We start from the raw sequence: 17835 nt of genomic DNA, 5'->3' as shown, positions 1-17835 counted from the left end.
GTTTATGTTTATTCTCTAAAACTTGACCCATAGATTCAATGGAGTACTAATCAAGTTCCCACCCAGTTAGTGGTATTGGAAAGTCATACAAAGGAATCTATCTGGAACACAGATCAGAGATGAAAAATTATGCACATGAAGGAAGGATTGAGGAGTGTCAGACTACTTCTTGCAGGACTTCCAAAAATAGAAAATAATTTGTGCAGCTAGGAGAGAGAGAAGGTTCAAAGAAAAAATTAGAGAAATCTCCAAAATTGAGGAGGGGTTCAAATCCTCACACACAAAGTATAAACTGAAAGGAGGGTTGAGGGTCAGTTGTGAGTCATGTTGACCTGAAGTCATGGTAGCTATGGCCAGTATTCCATTTCATCCCTGAAAATGAAGAAAGGGCAAAGTTAATGGCAAAGTAGGTTATTTATTCATTCAACTAATATTTACTGGAAGTCAAGCACAGTCCCAAGGACTAGGGACAGAACAGGGAATTGAGTGAGGGACAATGGGATCCAGGGGACCTTAGTTACTGAAGCATACATCCTTAGGGTTTAAAAAGCGGAGGAAAAGGGAAAACAGGCTATAGAATAGCATTTTCTCCAATAACCTTTACCTATAGGTTTGACTCTTCAAAGATAGCATAGGCTGCTTTGACATCACTAACTAGTAAGATCACCAGTGCAATAGTAGTCTAAGTGGGCCCAAGGCTGGGGCGGGGTGGGGGGGGGCACAGAGCAGGTGAAATCAAAAGTAAATCCCTCCAACCATCAGTGGATTCCAGAATTATTCTTTCTTCCAACCAGTGTTATGAGCATGCCTATCTTGCTCATGAAGAGTACTACTCCAATGGTGCACTTCTATGAGATCTGTGATAATGTTTTATCTGGGATTCCCTTTTCTTATCTGGGATTCCCTTTTCCCTTCACTTATTCATTCAACAATTGAATTGAGCACCTACTATATGTCAGGCATCATTCCAGGGGTGTGGAATGCATTATATCCATGAATTAAACAATTGTTGTCCCCATCCTCATAGACCTAACATCGTAGTGGGGAGAGACAGGCAGTGCACAATCAGCATATTATAAGTAAATTATATAGATTGTTAAGAGGAGCTAAGCATCTTGGAAGAGAAGAAAAACTAGAACAAGAGAGATGGAGGTTGCAGAGGGGCAGTTCATACCCATGCAGTTGGCTGTTTGGGATTGTCTCTTTAGAAGAGGGGATCTGAGCTGAACTGAAACACTGGAGTGGGCCCCCTCCTCGCAGATCTCTGGGGGCAAGAGTGGTGTGTGGAACAGGGACAGCAGTACAAGACTCTGAGTTGAGCCTATAGTGAGGAGTGGCCAGGAGACCAGAGAGGCTGAGGGGAGAGTATTAGGAGATGGGGGTTGGAGAGATGACCTAGAGGCAGGCTGAGAACTTTCTGGAACACTCTCATACTTGGGTCAGGTTTAGCAAGAGGATGGGGACAGTCTTGCAGAAGCTAGTCTAAAGTAGAGAACTGTGCAGAGCCCTTGGGCAGGAGACCCTCGAGCGGCCCTGGAGACTGATCTCATGAGCCCACAGGGCAATTGTGCTTCCCTGACGGGCATTATTTGTGTTCCAGGACTGCGAGGTGGGGTGAAGGAGAGTGCACGGCTGGGCAGAAGCAAATCAATCTCTCAAGGCTGCCTTCCAAGTCAAGGGTGATTAAGTGACCCCAGTGGCTTCATAGATTCTCCAAATTGTCTGACCCCCTCTTCCTCTTAGATGAGGGTCATGTTGCATGAGGGCACAAACACTATGGGTTTCCACCCATCTGAAACCTCAAATAACTAATAATAAATAAAAAACCCATAAAATCAACCTTTTTCTATTTCACCCTGTAGAAACAGAGGAGGGCTGTCTCTAGCCCCAGAGAATCTACCATCACATGGTTAGATCTCGTGAGCTCTTCCCACAGGGTGCGCTGAAGAAGGTCCCGGCTCGCAGATGGAGGGTCCTATGTGGTGTGGAGTGGCTTCACATCCGCTGGAGGCTAAAGAATTTACAAGTGTATTCAGCATTCAAGGCATATTTGGGGGCTGAGAATATTTGTATTGTGTGTATTTTTCCATCTTCTAAAGCCAGGAATGCCACAAATGTTGGTGGTAACCAATAACCACAGCGTGACATATAATTTTTGTCTGGCAAAAAAATGCAAAATCCACTGGATCAGAGTTGTCTGGTACAAGCTGGAGGGCTTGGCATAAGGCGATGTCTCTGCTGGGACAGCCCAAGTCACAGTTCACTATTCCCCTGGTGACTGTCATTCTCTTCCCATATTCTCATCTGTATCTAATAGACAACTTTTCAATTAAATGGAGCACAAATCATAGCAGGATTAATGTGAATATGTGGCTGTGTTTAGGTAGACCCTTAACTTTGCAAATGGAAGACTTTTGCAAATGTTATTCTCATCTTTAAGGTGCATTCTCAGTTGCCAGACTCCAAGTCATAAATCCAGAAATTCTTATGCAGGCAGATGGCGGCATGGATAGCTTTGCCTTAAGTCTGCACTAGGAGGGAATATCTCCGGCTTTCCTCTTGTGATCGTCAGGAGCAAAGCTCTCTCTCACTCTAGGCTCCTGCTCAGCAAGTCCAGTGCCCAGCCTGGAAACCAAGGACTGGGCTGGCCAGTTCTGGGGTCAGGACTTACTGGTCAGGCTGTGGACTGTGGCCAGCTTAGGCGCAGCAGTGTTTAATGATCCACAGGGAAGCTTCTCCAAGATGCTTCCACAGGCGCCAGGGTTTTTGTTGCTGTCGTTTTGAAAAGATTGGATTTTTGTATTAATTTTTATTAGTTTTTAGTTATACATAACAGTACATTCTATTTTGATATATTTATGCAAGCACAGACTATATCTTATTCTAATTGGGGTCGCAGTCTTGTGGATGCACACGATGGTGAGATTCACTGTGATCTATTCATATATGTTCATAGGAAAGTTAAGTCAGATTCATTCCACGGTCCTTCCTATTCCCATCACCTCTCCCTTCCCTCCATTCCCCTTAGTCTGATCCAGTGAACGTCTACTCTTTCCCTCCAATCCCTATTAGTATCCACATATCAGAGCAAACATTTGACCTTCAGTTTTTTGCGACTGGCCTTCATTATAGTCTTCAGATCCATCCATTTACCAGCAAATGTGGCTGAGTAATATTCCATGGTGTATATATTTCACATTTTCTTTATCCATTCATCTATTGAAGGGATTTAGGTCTGTTCCATAGCTCAGCTGCTATAAACATTGATGTGGCTGCTTATAGTAGCTGATTTTAAATACTTTGAATATATATCAAACAGCGGGATAACTGGTTCAAAGTTCCATTCCAGGTTTTTTGAGAAGTCTTCATACTGCTTTCCACAGTGGTTGCACCAGCAATGTGTGAGTGTGTACCCCTTTTCCCCACATACTCACCAACATTTATTGTTACTTGCATTCTTTTTTTTTTGAAGTATATTAAAATTTTTATTAGGTTTTCACTCTTTATAGTTATTTATACTTGTGCAGTTCTTTGCAGTTTGCAAATATGTTCACATACATCTAATCTTACTAGTTCTTTATTTCTAGTCTGTGAGGTGCTTCTCACCTTAATCCCTTACAACATCTTTATGGGGCATAGTCATCTCCATATGACAGATGAAAAAAATGACAGAAAAGAGAGGTGAAGTGACTTGCCCAAGTTCCCAGAGCTTTAAGCCATGGCTCAAAATTCAAATCCAGAGACCCTGCTGTGAGATCAGTCTGTGTCATTTCCACTGTGATGCTGCCAAACTCTTCATAATGACTTTCAGTTTCAGCATTTGTTTTTCCTTATTTCAATCCACTCAAGAACCAAAACTTCTCAGATTTTTGTCCTTCTTTGGTAACTTTTCTGAATAGCCTGTCTCAATCTTTTGAGAATTATCCTAAGCAGAAACAAGGGCGCCAAAAATCTATGAAGTAGTTATAGTTTTAAGTAAGTATCTTAGGAATTGGGCAGCACAGATCACCCAGTTCAAGTTAATTGCAGAGGAAGCGGTGGCTCCGACAGAAGGGCTGTGAGTCAATTTTGACAGATTCCAAGAAGCTCAGCACCGTATTTATTGTAAACCAGGTCTTTGTGTGTACCGCCAGTCAGGCTGAACTTGGCTTCATGATCTGGAGTCCTAGGTTGTGGAAATGACAGGCAGGACTAAACTGGGCAGCGTTTTGAGGCTTTCTGATCCCATTTCTGGCCTCTTGTCCTTGACATGACCTCAGTAAATGACAAAGACTCACAACCCCATAGCAGGTTTGGGTTGGCCCGCCGCAGGTTGGGTAAACATGGATCCTTCTGGGCACCTTCTTCTCTAGCTCTCTGCCATCACTTCTTGTTCAGGTCTGCCAGGTCTACCCTTTTCTGGTTCCTTAGGTGACAGGGACACATTCTGCTGGTGTCTGGGTTTTGAGCATCTCCTTTTACCTTTCTTTTGCAGTTTCCCGTGGTTCCTATTCTACCTCTGCTCCTCATCCATTCCTGACCTGCCTGTTTTATTTCTGAGAAGTTTTTGTTTGGCTGAAGTTATGTACACCAGCCACAAATTAATGCTGGCTTTACCCTTCTCCAAAGCTCCTTCTAAAGCTTCTTCATCCACCACCCTAACATGGCAGTTGGGTCTAGCCTCTACGACAGCCCCATCTTTCTCTGGGCTCTGCCTGCCTTACATCCATTGCTTGTGTTCTTGATAGTTGCCTTTCTGATTGGTGTGAGATGAAATCTCAGTGTAGTTTTAGCTTGCATTTCTCTAATTGCTAGAGATGGTGAACATTTTTCATATATTTGTTGATCATTTGCATTTCTTTTCCTGAGAAGCGCTATTCAGTTCTTTGCCCATTTATTGATGGGGTTATTGGGTGTTTCTTTGTTAAGCTTTTTGAGTTCTTTGTATATCTTGGAAATTAACATTTTATTGGAGGTGTGGGTGGCAAAGATTTTCTCCCATTCTGTAGGCTGTCTCTTCACGTTCTTGATTGTTTCCTTTGCTGTGGAAAAGCATTTTAGTTTGATGCCGTCCCATTTATTGATTCTTGATTTCACTTCTTGTGCTTTGGGAGTCTTTAAGGAAGACTTCAAAGAAGTCAGTTCCCGAGCTGACATGTTGAAGTGTTGGGCCTACATTTTCTTCTAGTAGGTGCAGGATTTCTGGTCTAATAGTTTTATGATCATTTTAACCAGAATGTTTTTCAAACTCTTCAGAGGACATGGATCTGTCACAGTTTGAATGTGGTTTGTTCCCCAATGGTTCACATGTTGGAAGCTTGATCCTCGGTTGAAGTGGTAGATCCTTTAAGAGGTGGGGCCTCATGGGACTTCTTTAGGTCATAGGGAGCGTATGCACCCTTGACGGAATCAGGCAATTCTCATGGCTCCTGAGTGAGTTCTGAGAAAGTGTTATAGAAAGAGCAAGCCCAGCATCTCCCTTCAATCTAGTCTCCTGTCTTGCCATGAGACCTCTCCCTCCTGTACTCACTCTTATTATTGTGATGTCACTCACCACTGTGATGTCATCTGTTATGAGGTGCTCACCAGAGCCAAGATGATGTGGTAGGCTCCATGCCCTTGAACCCTTAAAGCTAAATAAGCCCAACCTCAGGTGTTTTGCTATAGTGATGGAAAACAGACTGATACAAAGCACTTCATAGAAAACTGGGAATGTGCCCTTGTGCACAGGAACCTTGGAAAAGTGATATTGACTCTCCCAAGGGAAAGACTGTTTTCAGCAATAGCAGAGCCCGCTGATCAATTCAGGCTTTAGGAAAATAGAAATGCATTTTTAGAGTTGCTCAGCCTCAGTTTCTCCTTCTGTGAGGGAGAGATTTGTGTTGGTGGCCAGGTCTGGGAGGATCTCAGAGCACTTGGAGGTCCAGCCTGGGGGTGGATTGCAATTGCACAGCAGGCTGCACACTGACCTTTCAATCCACTGTCTCTCCAACCTCATGCTCCAGCTGCCCACCCCTCAGCCCAGGCCCAGGACCGACCTACTGCCACCGTGTCACCCCTGCGCACTCAGAGCTCTCCATCCCGCCTGCCCGCCACCAGCCTCAGGCCCCGCATGGTGGTGTCCCCACAGCACAGCCAGCAGCCCCCGATGCAGATGTGCCCTCGGCCGGCCATCCCCCTCACGTCAGCAGCATCAGCCATCACACCTCCCAACGTTAGCGCCGCCAACCTCAACGGGGAGGCAGGAGGAGGGCCCATCTGTGGCCTGTCCACGTCCAGCCCTACCAACACAGGATGCAAGCCAGATGACAAGAAAAATGAAAAGGTAAGTGGTCCTTCCTGAGCCAGCCCTGGGCCTGGTCCAGCTGGTTATCGGAACCCTTTGCGCCGGATGCCAGCGGCACCTTGGACAATTGAGGCTTGAGTGTGTGCCCAGGTTCTTGCCCATCGATGCACCCCCGACATGTGACAGAGGGAGTCCAAACCAGGAGAGCAGCTGGCTGGAGTGGAATCTGGCATTCTGGCAGGGCCAACACAAACTATCTACAGTTTCACACAAATCAGAAAATGATGTCTCCCTACTCGCTGTCATGTGTTCCTTAGTTTCTTCTGTTGAAAATAAGTTTAATGTACCCATCTCCTTAGAACAAGATACTTATTTTCATGCGCTGGGATAATATAGTAATAAGTATATAAATCCGCATGTATGCAGTGTGAACAGCCCCCCCCCCCACCCTTTCATTCTTGTGTAGTCCACAACCTGTTCAACCATATGGGACAGGCCTAAAGGAGAAGGAGAAATAAGAAAGTCAAGATGATGGCAACCTGATATTTGACGTGGACAGAATTTTCAGCTATTTTTTTTTTTTTTTAGCTACAAAGAAAGCTGAGTTGAGTTCATAAAATCTGAATGCATTGGACCCTGTGGCCAGCCAGCTAGACCCTGGACTGGCCAGGATTAGAATCCACATTTCTAAATCCGTGCTGTTCAGCAGAAACATAATACAAGTTACAAATAAAATTAAAAATTGTCTAGTAGCCGTGCTTTTGAAAAGTAAAATTAATTTAAAATAAAATTAAAAGGTGAAATCCATCTGGTAGCATATTCTATAAAACAGAGTTCTCAAAATATTTTTGTTCCAACATATAATCTACATTAAAAAAAAAAAACTATTGATGAGATATTTTACTCTTTTTTTCCCACATTAAGTTTTGAAAGCCTGTGTGAAACCCAGTGAGCTGTTCTGCAGTGCTCAGGGCCCACCTGCTGCTGTGGCTGTATTGGACAGCAGGTCCAGCTCTCGGCAGGGAACCACTCTGTGTATTCTTGATGTGTGAACAACTGTTCCTTCTCTCTTGATTATCCCACATTCTCTTAAAGCCTTTCCATGTAAAATCAGTCTTTGAATGAGGGCGTGTTGGCGTGTTTGCATATGCACCCAGGATATCAGAGGGTGCGTGACAGCACCCACTTCTCTCTCAGGGACATTAGAACTCAGCATGGACTCTCTGACCCATGTTCCTGGAGGCAGACCTCAGCAGGAACCTGGGTGAGCTGTGGAGATGGACCACCCCACACTCCAAAGGGCCTCAGCATCTCCCATCTCATCTGGCCCAGAACTGTGGTCACTCCCACGCTGAGTGGTTTGGAAGAGGCCTCGTTATGACCAACCGAGGCTACGCTCTCGGCTGGTAAAGCTCCTACCTACTTGAGACTAACAGGCACCCAACAAGAAGTGACATGATTGCTCTGTGTTTTGTGCCCATATCTGTTTGAAAATCAGTTCCCTTCCTCCTCACAGCCCTTGTGCTGAGGTGCAGCTGGGTGTCACTGGGAGGTAGAGGTGGCGGGTGCAGTCCTGCCCTTTCACTGGACAGCTTCCCAAAGAGGCGATCTTCTGGCCTTCTGAGCTGCTGAGAAAGAAAACCAGGGAACAGGGGCCAGTCTTAGAAAGTCAAGGGTCATAAGAGTTCTATAAACATTTCTGCTTCTTGGCCTCAGGATTCCCTCTAGTTCAGGAAGCAGGTCGGCCTGGCTTCAATATGGCTGCTACCCAGTGGGTTTCTGTGGCACAGGGTCAGGCTTGTAGAAATCTACACAGAGGGTGACATGTTCCCCGCAGTTGCCCTCCCGAGTGCACAGCTAGTGAAAGCCAACCAGGACCACTGCCAACATGCCTGGGGGCGCTTGCCAGGTATTCTGCTTTCACCCTACCTTCTGCCAGCCGTCCTCCTACTTCAGCAGGGAGCAGCTGAGTCCAGGAGATACCCAAAGTGTCCCTCGAAATGAGGCTCCTGGGTAACCCTGCGTGTGATGGAGCACCCTCTTCCTCCGGTAGTCCCTAAGCCATCTCTGGCAACAGAAATGCCCAGGCCACTACTCAGGACGACATGGGGAGCGGGCCATGGCGTGCCCCCAGGTAGGAGGTCGTCTGGGCTGTGTGAGGCTAGCTGAGCACCGGCTCAGAGGCTCAGCAGCCCCAGGAGAGAAGTGAATGGTTCTCCCCCAAAGATGTGCACTTTTCCTTTCTCACCTCTCAGACAAGCAGAAATAACACTGGTCAACAAGATCACCTGCTAATGTTTGTCCCGTCTGTATTTCCTGGTGAATTTTTTCTATTTTACAGCAAGGCACAAAGCATCCACAGTTGCCATTGGTAGCAAAAAGCTGTGACCGTGGTGGTTTAGATTCTATTCATTAATCAGAAGCAAATGAACCAGTGGTGCAGGCACAGGCGAGGAGCCAGGTTCTGAGACAGGCATGACTTGAAGCAGCCCCCTGTCCTCCCATGACTACATCTGGACAGACTTTGGGCACATACTGGTCAGTTTCACATCTTTGTTGGTGGTTCATTTTAGACATGCAGGTACCAAATTATGATGAAAGGACTTTCAAAATGTATTTGGAGGTGTTCTCTAGACTGTTTCTCTCTCTCTCTCTCTCTCTCTCTCTCTCTCTCTCTCTCTCTCTTATTACTAGGCTATTTCTCTTGAAAAATTTTCTTTAGGAAAAGACAGTGAGCTCCCAGCTCTGCTGTTCACTGAGACCAGACCTCAGTGCCAGTGTGGAATTCCATAACACCAAGCCCTGCTGGAATTCCATCCAGGTGCTTCTAAGCATGTGAATGAGAGAAACCTATGATTGATGGGGCCCTTGGATAAGAGAGGAAACTGGGTAGTCTTCTAGGAGCATGGCGGGCTTATTCTCTGGCATCCCTGGGTGTGCAGAGCAAGAGACCCCAGACCCAGCTGTATGTTGTATGGTGTTCTTTGCTGTGGTAGAGTTTCTTGGAGGTTGGTCCTGGGAGGCCAACATTCTGCTGTTTTACACCTGGGGACTGGCCTTTCAGCCCTGCTTGAGCCTATGTGTTATGGAGTCCTTCAAGACAATGCAAGTGCTGTCAGGGTGGCAATTCTTTCTATAGTCTTAGTCCAGGTCTAGAGCTCTCCTTTGGGACCTGGACATCTACCATCATGTGCAGGAGCCTTTCCATGCTGTTGTACCAAATGCCTACCTACCTGCTCACATTGCTCCCTGATGGGCTACACTGTGACTGGGCCACCAGCGTTTCCTTTCTAGAGAGCTTCTTGCTTCCCCAGAAGTACACAGGTCACCAGGGGCCCTACCATCCACTGAAGACCAAGCCTGCAACACCTCCTTGAGCAACTGTGCCATGGTGGAGAGTGGATTAAGAATGGGGTTAGGAGGGAGACAGTTCTGATAACTGTCTGATGATATGTTTAGCGTTCTCGACAGCACTTGGGACCCTTCCAAAATCCAGGTTCATTTGGGTTGACCAGGAGTCTGTTCTGCTTGGAGATGTGTCTGCTCAGGGTGGTCCTGGGTGACCTCAGAGGGACATTTCTGAAGCTGTCAATCTGGACCGGACCCCTGGAGTCACTGTTGAGTGTAGGGTTCCTCGGGGCTGTCTGGATTCCTTTGTAGTCCGCAGATTGGAGAGGTTGGAGGCACTCTAGGGCATGGGGAAGATCCCAGAGTGTGGAGACCTGGATGTGGGCGTCATGGTCTTCAGAAGTTGCAGCAGGTAGGCATCATTGGTGGTCTCCCCATCAAGGGTCTTGGTGCCTTTAAAGAAGGGTCTGGATAAAACTTTTGGAATAATTATATGGTATCCACAAAACATAGAGTGGAAACCTTTTTAAGAGGCTATATAGGATACAAGTTACTCTTTTACTCTTAAAAACAACCATCAAATACCACCTTTTGGGTCCATTAGTGATAGTTTTCTGGTTTTGAGTCCCCACCGACACATCAGCACCAGATGGACTGATCATCCCTCAGAGGATGTCCAGGGGAAAGTCACCAGAAGAGAAGGGTGCTTGTGCCCCCCTATGGGGCCACAGTCAGGGTCCCTGACCTCCAATTAGAGGCCCTTCACACTCATTGGTCCCTCACACACTCATCTGTTTACTGCAGGGAACATACACAAGCCAGGAAGAGCACAGGGCACTGGGGCTTACAGTGATAGAAGGCACAGCCCTGGCCCGGAGGAAGGCAGAGCCCAGTCCAGGTAACTGTTCAGGTAACTGGTAAACAGCCAACTGCAGGAAAGTGCTGCAGGCCTAAGAACAGGGGACAAAGGGTCAGCAAGAAGATGCATGGTCAACAGGGTACAGGCAAGTCTTCCCAGGGGACAAGTGGGAGACCCTCCCTGCTAAGGGACAGCCTGACCAGAGGCCAGAGGATGTAGCCTAAGGTGAGGGGTCCATGGGCAGGTGGCAGGAGCAAAGCACCTCCTGAAGGTCCTGGTTACCTGCCACTGCTCAGCCCTGTGTTCTATCTGGGGTTGGGCAGGAAGATGGGATTCAGGCCCGATCAGAGGACATGGGTCAGGTGCCTGGCCTTCTCTGATCTGAGCCCCTGGCTGTTTTTAGTCTTCCTCTTACAGCAGCTGTGCCCCATTCTGAGACAGCTCTCCTGCTAAGCACCTAAAGTTTATTTAACTGTCTCCTTGGTGTCAGTGTTCCCACGAGGTGATCTCTACAGCAGCCCTCTTCAAACCGTCTAGCCAGGCTCAGTGAGACACACCTGTAATCCCAGAGACTCAGGAGGCTGAGGCAAGAAGATTGAAAGTTCAAAGCCTGTCTCAGCAACTTAGGGAGGCCCTAAACAACTTAGTGAGACCCTGACTCAAAATAAAAAATAAACTAGACTGGGGAAGTGGCTTAGTAATTAGGTGCTCCTGGATTTAATCCATGGAACAAAAAAAAAAAGAAAAGAAAAGAAAGAAAGAAGAGAAAAGAAAGAAAGAAAAAGCCCCATCTAGTAGATTTAGCCCAATGCTTTCGATTTCTTTTGGATAGGACAGATAGAGTGCAATAGGCTAGAATGGATCGGCACACATAACCACACACAGGAGGTGCCAGTGTACTGGGGAGAGATCATCACTGATGCTATCATGTGTGCTGAACCCTGATATAAAACTGATTTCAAAAAAATCACAAAACCATTGGTCCATACCCTTTAAAGAGTGCCTTGTTCAGAGCCCAGCATCTGGTGATCTTTGTGGGCTAAGGAGAGCTGGAAAATCTGCTGGCCATAAGTTTGCTTCTATGATTTATGGGGATTTTTTTTTTACTTTATGGGCCAGAAGAAAGTTAACTTTCTGCTTATGGATAAAATAGTTCCAGTTTCACAGAATAATAGAATATTAGAACTGGAAAGAGCCTCTAAGGATCTTTTTATTTAACATCCAACTTTCCATGATGCTCTTGAGACTCAGAGTTGTTGAAAGATCTGCCAGGTGCCATAGAGCATTGGCAGCAGAGTGGGCACAAGAACTCTGGTCTCTTCACTCTTCTGTTTTGGCCATCTCGGCTTCAGTGTGCTGACTTGGTGGCCTCGCAGTCCATATGAGGCCATGGCCCCAGGTGGGTCTGGCTTGTCTGGGAGTCCCACAAGGAGCCATCCAGGGTAGTAGCTGGCAGGAAGCTATGAGGCTGGCCGGCCCTGGAGATGGGGAATGAACCAGAGGTGTCAGCCTTCAGTTCCACGTCAGACTCAACTTCAGTGAAGCCCTTGACCAAGTCCACGTGGATGACATGGCCTGTATAACTAAGACCGTGGGAAACAAGTTGGATCTCAGCAGTGTGACCATAGCAACAGCAGTGGGGCCCTGCAAGTGGCATGGAAGGTGTGGGAAAAGAGTCTGCAGATGAACTTGTTGACATATGCATGTATGTATGAAATATGTCTCCTGTGTATCGGTGATGCATGACATAGTTTTTTTCTAAAAGGCACATATCCCATAGGATTTTGATCATATTTTTAAGAAAAGCCCAGGCACGTCTAATCTGAAGAAGTCTTGAGGATGATGCTTTTTGGAACAACCAGCAGCTTTTATTGTAGTGAAGAATCACTAGCTTATAGATTTTTGTTTTTCTCAATTTGGGGCTTCCTGCAATAAGCAGGCCTTCACCTGTAGGATCCCACCTTCACTCTTTCCCCAGTGCAGCCTGGGAAGGGGGCTGCTGCCCCTGACTTCTCAGCAACTGCCAAGATGTTTCTAGACTTCTTTGAAGCCACATCTGTGCTCCTGCCTTCTCTCTGGTGGGGTGAACGTAGCCCATCCAGGGCAGGGGGTGCCCTGCTGGGAATGTTGACTCAGTTCTGTGTCTGAGCTCCAGAAGTGAATTGTACCTCTGGCAGAATCCTCACTCTGATCTTGGGGGAGGACTTGTCCTTGGCTGGCTTGTGGGTCAGGCCCAAACATATGGAGACCCTGCGGTTGTCACATGTTGCCTTGGCCACAGCAGGATGATACCTGAGACGTCCCTGGGCTCCCGGGACCGTGGGACTGTTGGAAACCCTGTGGCTGCACACTGAGGCATGTGGCAGTCAGTCCGCTGTGGGCTGGGGGAGCCCACATCCATCTGGCACATGCCTGCTGGCAGCTCTATCGTCCCCAGAACCGATGTTGGCAACCTGGCTGGGCAGAAGGCCCTGGAGTCAGCTCCATGTGGGTAGGAGCCCTGGTGACTTCAGAGCTGCTCCTCCCTCGCCTGTAGTTCAGCCGCCTGCTAAGAGATGAGGACCGGGGCATGTGCTGGTGAGAAATTTCCAGGCTAAAAATGAACCCATCTGAAAAGCATGAATTGCAGCTGTCCATACAGGCAAGCTTTCCTTGGATGGGGCATGTGCCAGAGTATCACTTCCCTGAGACAGGACAGCCACTTCTTACTCATGGTGATGGATCTCTCAGCCTGGAGTAGACCATGAGTAAGTAGGTCAGGGTGGTGTCCTGACCTGGTCAACATGGAGGTGAGGGGTGGATAGAGACTTCCTATGTGTGTCTCTCTCAGGCACGCGAGGCTGGGCCATCCCTTACGTTCTCCCATAGAGACTCTGTGGTCTCTGCACTGGGCTGGGACTTGATCAGTGATCCTCTGGACCTCAGGTTGATTGAGGATGTCTAGGACCCTTTCAGAGACTAATTATGGACATGAAGGTCCAGCAAGATGAGGTGGCCTGTCCAAAGTCACACTGCTAGAAAATGACTGGGCATAAAAGTAGACCCCTTTGTCCACTTTCTGCCCTTAGCTTCTACCAGCTACCTTCATTTCCTGGGTACCCAGGGGTTCATGCCACTGAGCACTCAGGAAACAGACAGGTTTTGGAGGGCAGCAGGAACCCACATTATTCAACAATGAGTGAAGCTTAACTTTGGAGAAATAAGGCAGAGAGATTAATTAACATACAGGGTGGACCTGGGGTGGTGTGCCTGGTATGAACTGGGACTCCTGTTCAAAGCCGTGTGACTTTGAACGAATCCCTTCTCCTCCCTGGGTCTCAGTTTCCTGACCTGTAAAATGGGGTGACAGCACCTACCATCCTGAGTTTTGGGGAAGAGTGAATTAACTAATTTCATGAGTACATAGTAGAGTATTTAGGATGAAAATATAAGAGGTTAAGAATGAGAGTTGATTGAGGATCCCATAGGTATGAAATAGATACAGAGTAGGACTTCTTCCCTGAGGCTTCCATTAAAGATCAAAAGGAGAGCTGATTTTGCAATTTAGAAGAAAATATGCTTATCGTCACCAAATTGAGATGCTAGGCTACTCAAAAATGAATCCTAATGGTTTGAGGCAACCTATTTGTAACATGGTATTCATTTGTATCCTCTACAGTTACCATTTCCTGGTTCATTTTTCCTGTGTCCACCATAGAAACCTGGATAGAAAGATAGGGTAGGGGGCTAGGGATTAAACCCAGGACCTCACACATGCTAGGCAAAGCACTCCACCACTTGGAGCTACATCTGCACCCCTTTTGTTTTTATTTTGAAATGGGGTCTCACGAAGTTGCTCAGATTGGCTGTGAACTTGTGATCCTCCTGCCTTAGCCTCCCGAGTAGCTGGGATTACAAATGTGCGCCACCACGTCCTGCTAGAAAAGGATTTTTAAAGTTTCAGTTTATAACCTGACAATAGAGGAAACCAAAAGAAAACTATTTTATTCACAAGTACAGTTTCATCTGCAAGGTATTAAAGCAAAATTCATCTTTAAATAGTAATAAACTCTAGAAATCGAATCATGTGAGTCACATGTAATCGCCACAGGGTTCCTGTCACCCTCCTCACAGGCAACCACTAATAGTTCATCAGGGTTGTTGAGTGGTTTTGTGCTATAATGCCACACCGCTTAGCCCTCCTGGAAAGCACGGCAGGAGATGTGGGACACAGGCCCAGGAGAGGCCAGGAGCTGCTGGGCATGTTGATTCCCACATCAAGTATGTGGGAAGTTCCCCTTCAAAAGTCTACTGCCTTACCCTCTTCCTTTTCAGTGGATCTATTCTTGGTATTGCTTGTAAAGACATGGATATATTTTTCCAGTCTTCCTCGCCCAGAAAAACTCAGCTGATGGCATCAGTTCAAAAGAAAGACATATACATGCCCCATAAAACACACCAGAAAGTAATGCTTAGACTCACAGACAGACACACCAGAAGCAGACCGTGTCAGTGTGGTGGGACATTGCTGAACATTCAGAAGAATTGCTGGGTGCTTATGTACCTACAGGCCATGCTGAGGAAGCACAAAAAGATAGCAGTGGGGTCATGTTTGTGTTGGTTGTGACTTTATTGTGTTTTGTTCACGCACCCAGGTGGTGGGGGGTGGGTGGCTCTGTCACTTCAGTGGGATGAGACAACTTTACCATCATTTCCCTGGAGGGTGAAGTCACTCTTGGCCAGACTTGACTTTTATTTGCTTGATATGTTACATGCTTGGTAATTTCTTCCAGGCCACATCTCAACAGACTACAAGATGTAATTGCATATGGTAGAAGAATGAAGCTCATTAATCTTTTCAGAGAATTCACACTTGAGCCATATTTCAGATAGGGCTATTGAGTCAACTTAATAAAAATGTTATTGCTTAAGGATCTCTTCATAAGACTAACAGGAATGGGTGATCTCTAACTGCAGAGCCTGACTTCTTCCGCTCATTTGTTCTCTTATTTAAAATCACCTCACAAATACCTTAGGTTTGTTTAATATTAAAATGTGAATGATGTCTTTTGCTACCCATGGAAACATTTAAAAAGTAATTATTGGTTTGTAGCTCCAGAGAACCTATAGCAGAGATGGATGGATAGTTGGATGGATGGGCAGATGGATATAGATAATTTATTTATCTGAAGGAATGGGTTCAAATGATCAAAGGCTAGCAGATCCAAAATCTGTGGGGCAGGCCAACAGACTGGCAACTCAAGCAGGACTTCTTGCTATAGTCTTGAGACAGAATTTCTTCATCTCCAGGAAATCTAAGTTTCCCTAAGGCTTTCAACTGGTTAGGCAAAGCCCACCACATTATCAAGGTACACATTTGAAGTCCTCTCCTTTACTTAATTTTATTTAGTTGTAAGTTTTAATAACACCTACAGAATACTTTTACAGCAAATCCAGTCTAGTACAACAGTACTAGTAGTACCCCTGGTACTCAGGATCAGTCATCCCAGCCAGCACAGCAATTCTTTACTATGCCCATGATATATAGGCACAGGATCCCAAAGTGGCCAAGTGGCAGAGGGAACTTCCAGTTCAGTGGAGTCATGCCTCCAGGTGGAAGCACCCCTGATTCTAGAATGAAGAGATCCAGCAGAGCGTAACATCGTGGGAACATGAAGGAAGTTTTGCTAGTGGATCACTGGGGATCATAGTGAGTGGTGCCACTCCCATTTCCACCCATGACTTCTGGGTCCACGATCCTGACTATGGGAGAAATAGCACTACATATTGGGTGTTGATTCTGAGCATATACAGCCTCTTGGAGAAGCATCCCCCAGCCCTGCAAGGTATTGTCACCTAGCTGGCATTGTAACTGAGTCTCTGAAGAACCATGCCACTGTTCTATTAACAATTAGAAAATGGGGAACATTGCAAGACCAGTGAATTCCATGATCACAGGCCCATTGCTGCACATCTTTGGCTGTGAGGTAAGTTTCTTGGTCAGAGCAATGCTGTGCAAAGTACTATGACAGTGGGGAAGGCCCTCTGCTAGTCCCTGGATGGCAGTTTTGGCAGAAGCCGTCCTTGCGAGGAAGGCAAATCTATTCCAGTGGCCAAACACCAGACTTTCCATGATGGATGTGACTGGCCCAGTATAATCAACCTGCCACCAGGCTGTTGGCTGATCACCCTGGAGAACAGTGCCTTATTGGGGGGGGGGGGGTGCTCAGTACTGGTCCCTGCTGCTGGGAGATTGGCCACTCAGCATTGGCCATAGCATGGCCATCATGCATGGTGATGATAGATAATCTCCATTTCTGCCACCATGGCCATTCATGAGCTCAATGGGATGATTGGGGAAAGAGGCCAACTGGTATCCACAGAACAGGTCATTCTATCTGCTTGATTATTAAAATCCTTCTTTGGCTATAGTCACCTTTCAGTAAGCATTCACATGGGAGGCAAATAGCATCATGTTTCTTTTCCAGAGAGGGCTATCCACATATCTTTTTCCAAATTTCCTTGTCACCAACTTCCCAATTGTGTGATTTCCAAGTCCCTGATCATCCAGCCAAGCCATTGGCTACAGCTCATGAATCATTATATAATCACACAGCTGGCCATTTCTCCTTCCAAGAAAAGTGCACAGCCAGGTGCACTGCTGAAAGTTCTGCCCTCTGGGAGAACTCCCTCACCACTGTCCTTCAGAGATGTCCCAGAGAGTGGCTGCAGCATTGCAGCTGTCTACTCTTGAGTGGTTCTTGTGTATCTCTAAATCAACCTGAGCGTTCCCTCCCTTTGTCATCCGATTGTAAGGGAGTATCCGCTGAGGCCACAGGTGCAGGCTGGGAGAAGGAAGGCAGTGTAGCAGGAGAGGGAACTGTGGCATTATTTTCTCATGTACTTATTTGTGCCCTCAGCGTCTGCCTGGATCTGATCTCATGTACACCAGTTCCATTTGAGGATTGGTTTGCTGCAGTGCATATCCAACTTTGTGGCTTGGTGTAACCCCAGATCATGACGGGCAGCTGCCAGATTGTGGTCACTTAGGGGCCCACAGTTAAGCATTCAGTTTATCCTAATGCCCAGTAGCAAGCCCAAACTATTTCTCAAAAGGAAAATAGTTTTTGGAAGAGGTATGGCAGGGTTTTGCTCTACAATCCTAAGGGCCTGCATGTAATTCAGATATAAGGGGTGCCAGAGGTCCAAACAGCATCCCTATCTGTAATGTACACTTTAAGCACCACTGGATCCGCTGGATCACATGGGCTGAGTGGCAGAGCATCCTGCACAGGAGCCTGAACCTGAGCAGAGCCTTCTCCTGTTCTGGGCCCCACTTAAAAAACTAGTGTTTGGGGGGACTCAATAGTAAAGGGGTTGGAAT

The 17835-nt window shown here is 46.6% G+C and overlaps 1 protein-coding gene across 1 annotated transcript in view; it reads left to right on the top strand.

The window, feature by feature from the left end:
- Sh3rf3 (SH3 domain containing ring finger 3) overlaps window positions 1–17835 on the top strand; it is a 335414-nt gene that overhangs the window by 285370 nt on the left and 32209 nt on the right. The window contains exon 8 of the mRNA XM_027948923.3: window positions 5985–6304. Coding sequence (XP_027804724.2) covers window positions 5985–6304 — 320 coding nt within the window. The remainder of the gene's footprint in view (window positions 1–5984; window positions 6305–17835) is intronic.

Source organism: Marmota flaviventris, chromosome 14, assembly GCF_047511675.1.
Source record: "Marmota flaviventris isolate mMarFla1 chromosome 14, mMarFla1.hap1, whole genome shotgun sequence".
Lineage (NCBI taxonomy): Eukaryota > Metazoa > Chordata > Mammalia > Rodentia > Sciuridae > Marmota > Marmota flaviventris.
This window is presented reverse-complemented; position numbering and strand designations above follow the sequence as displayed.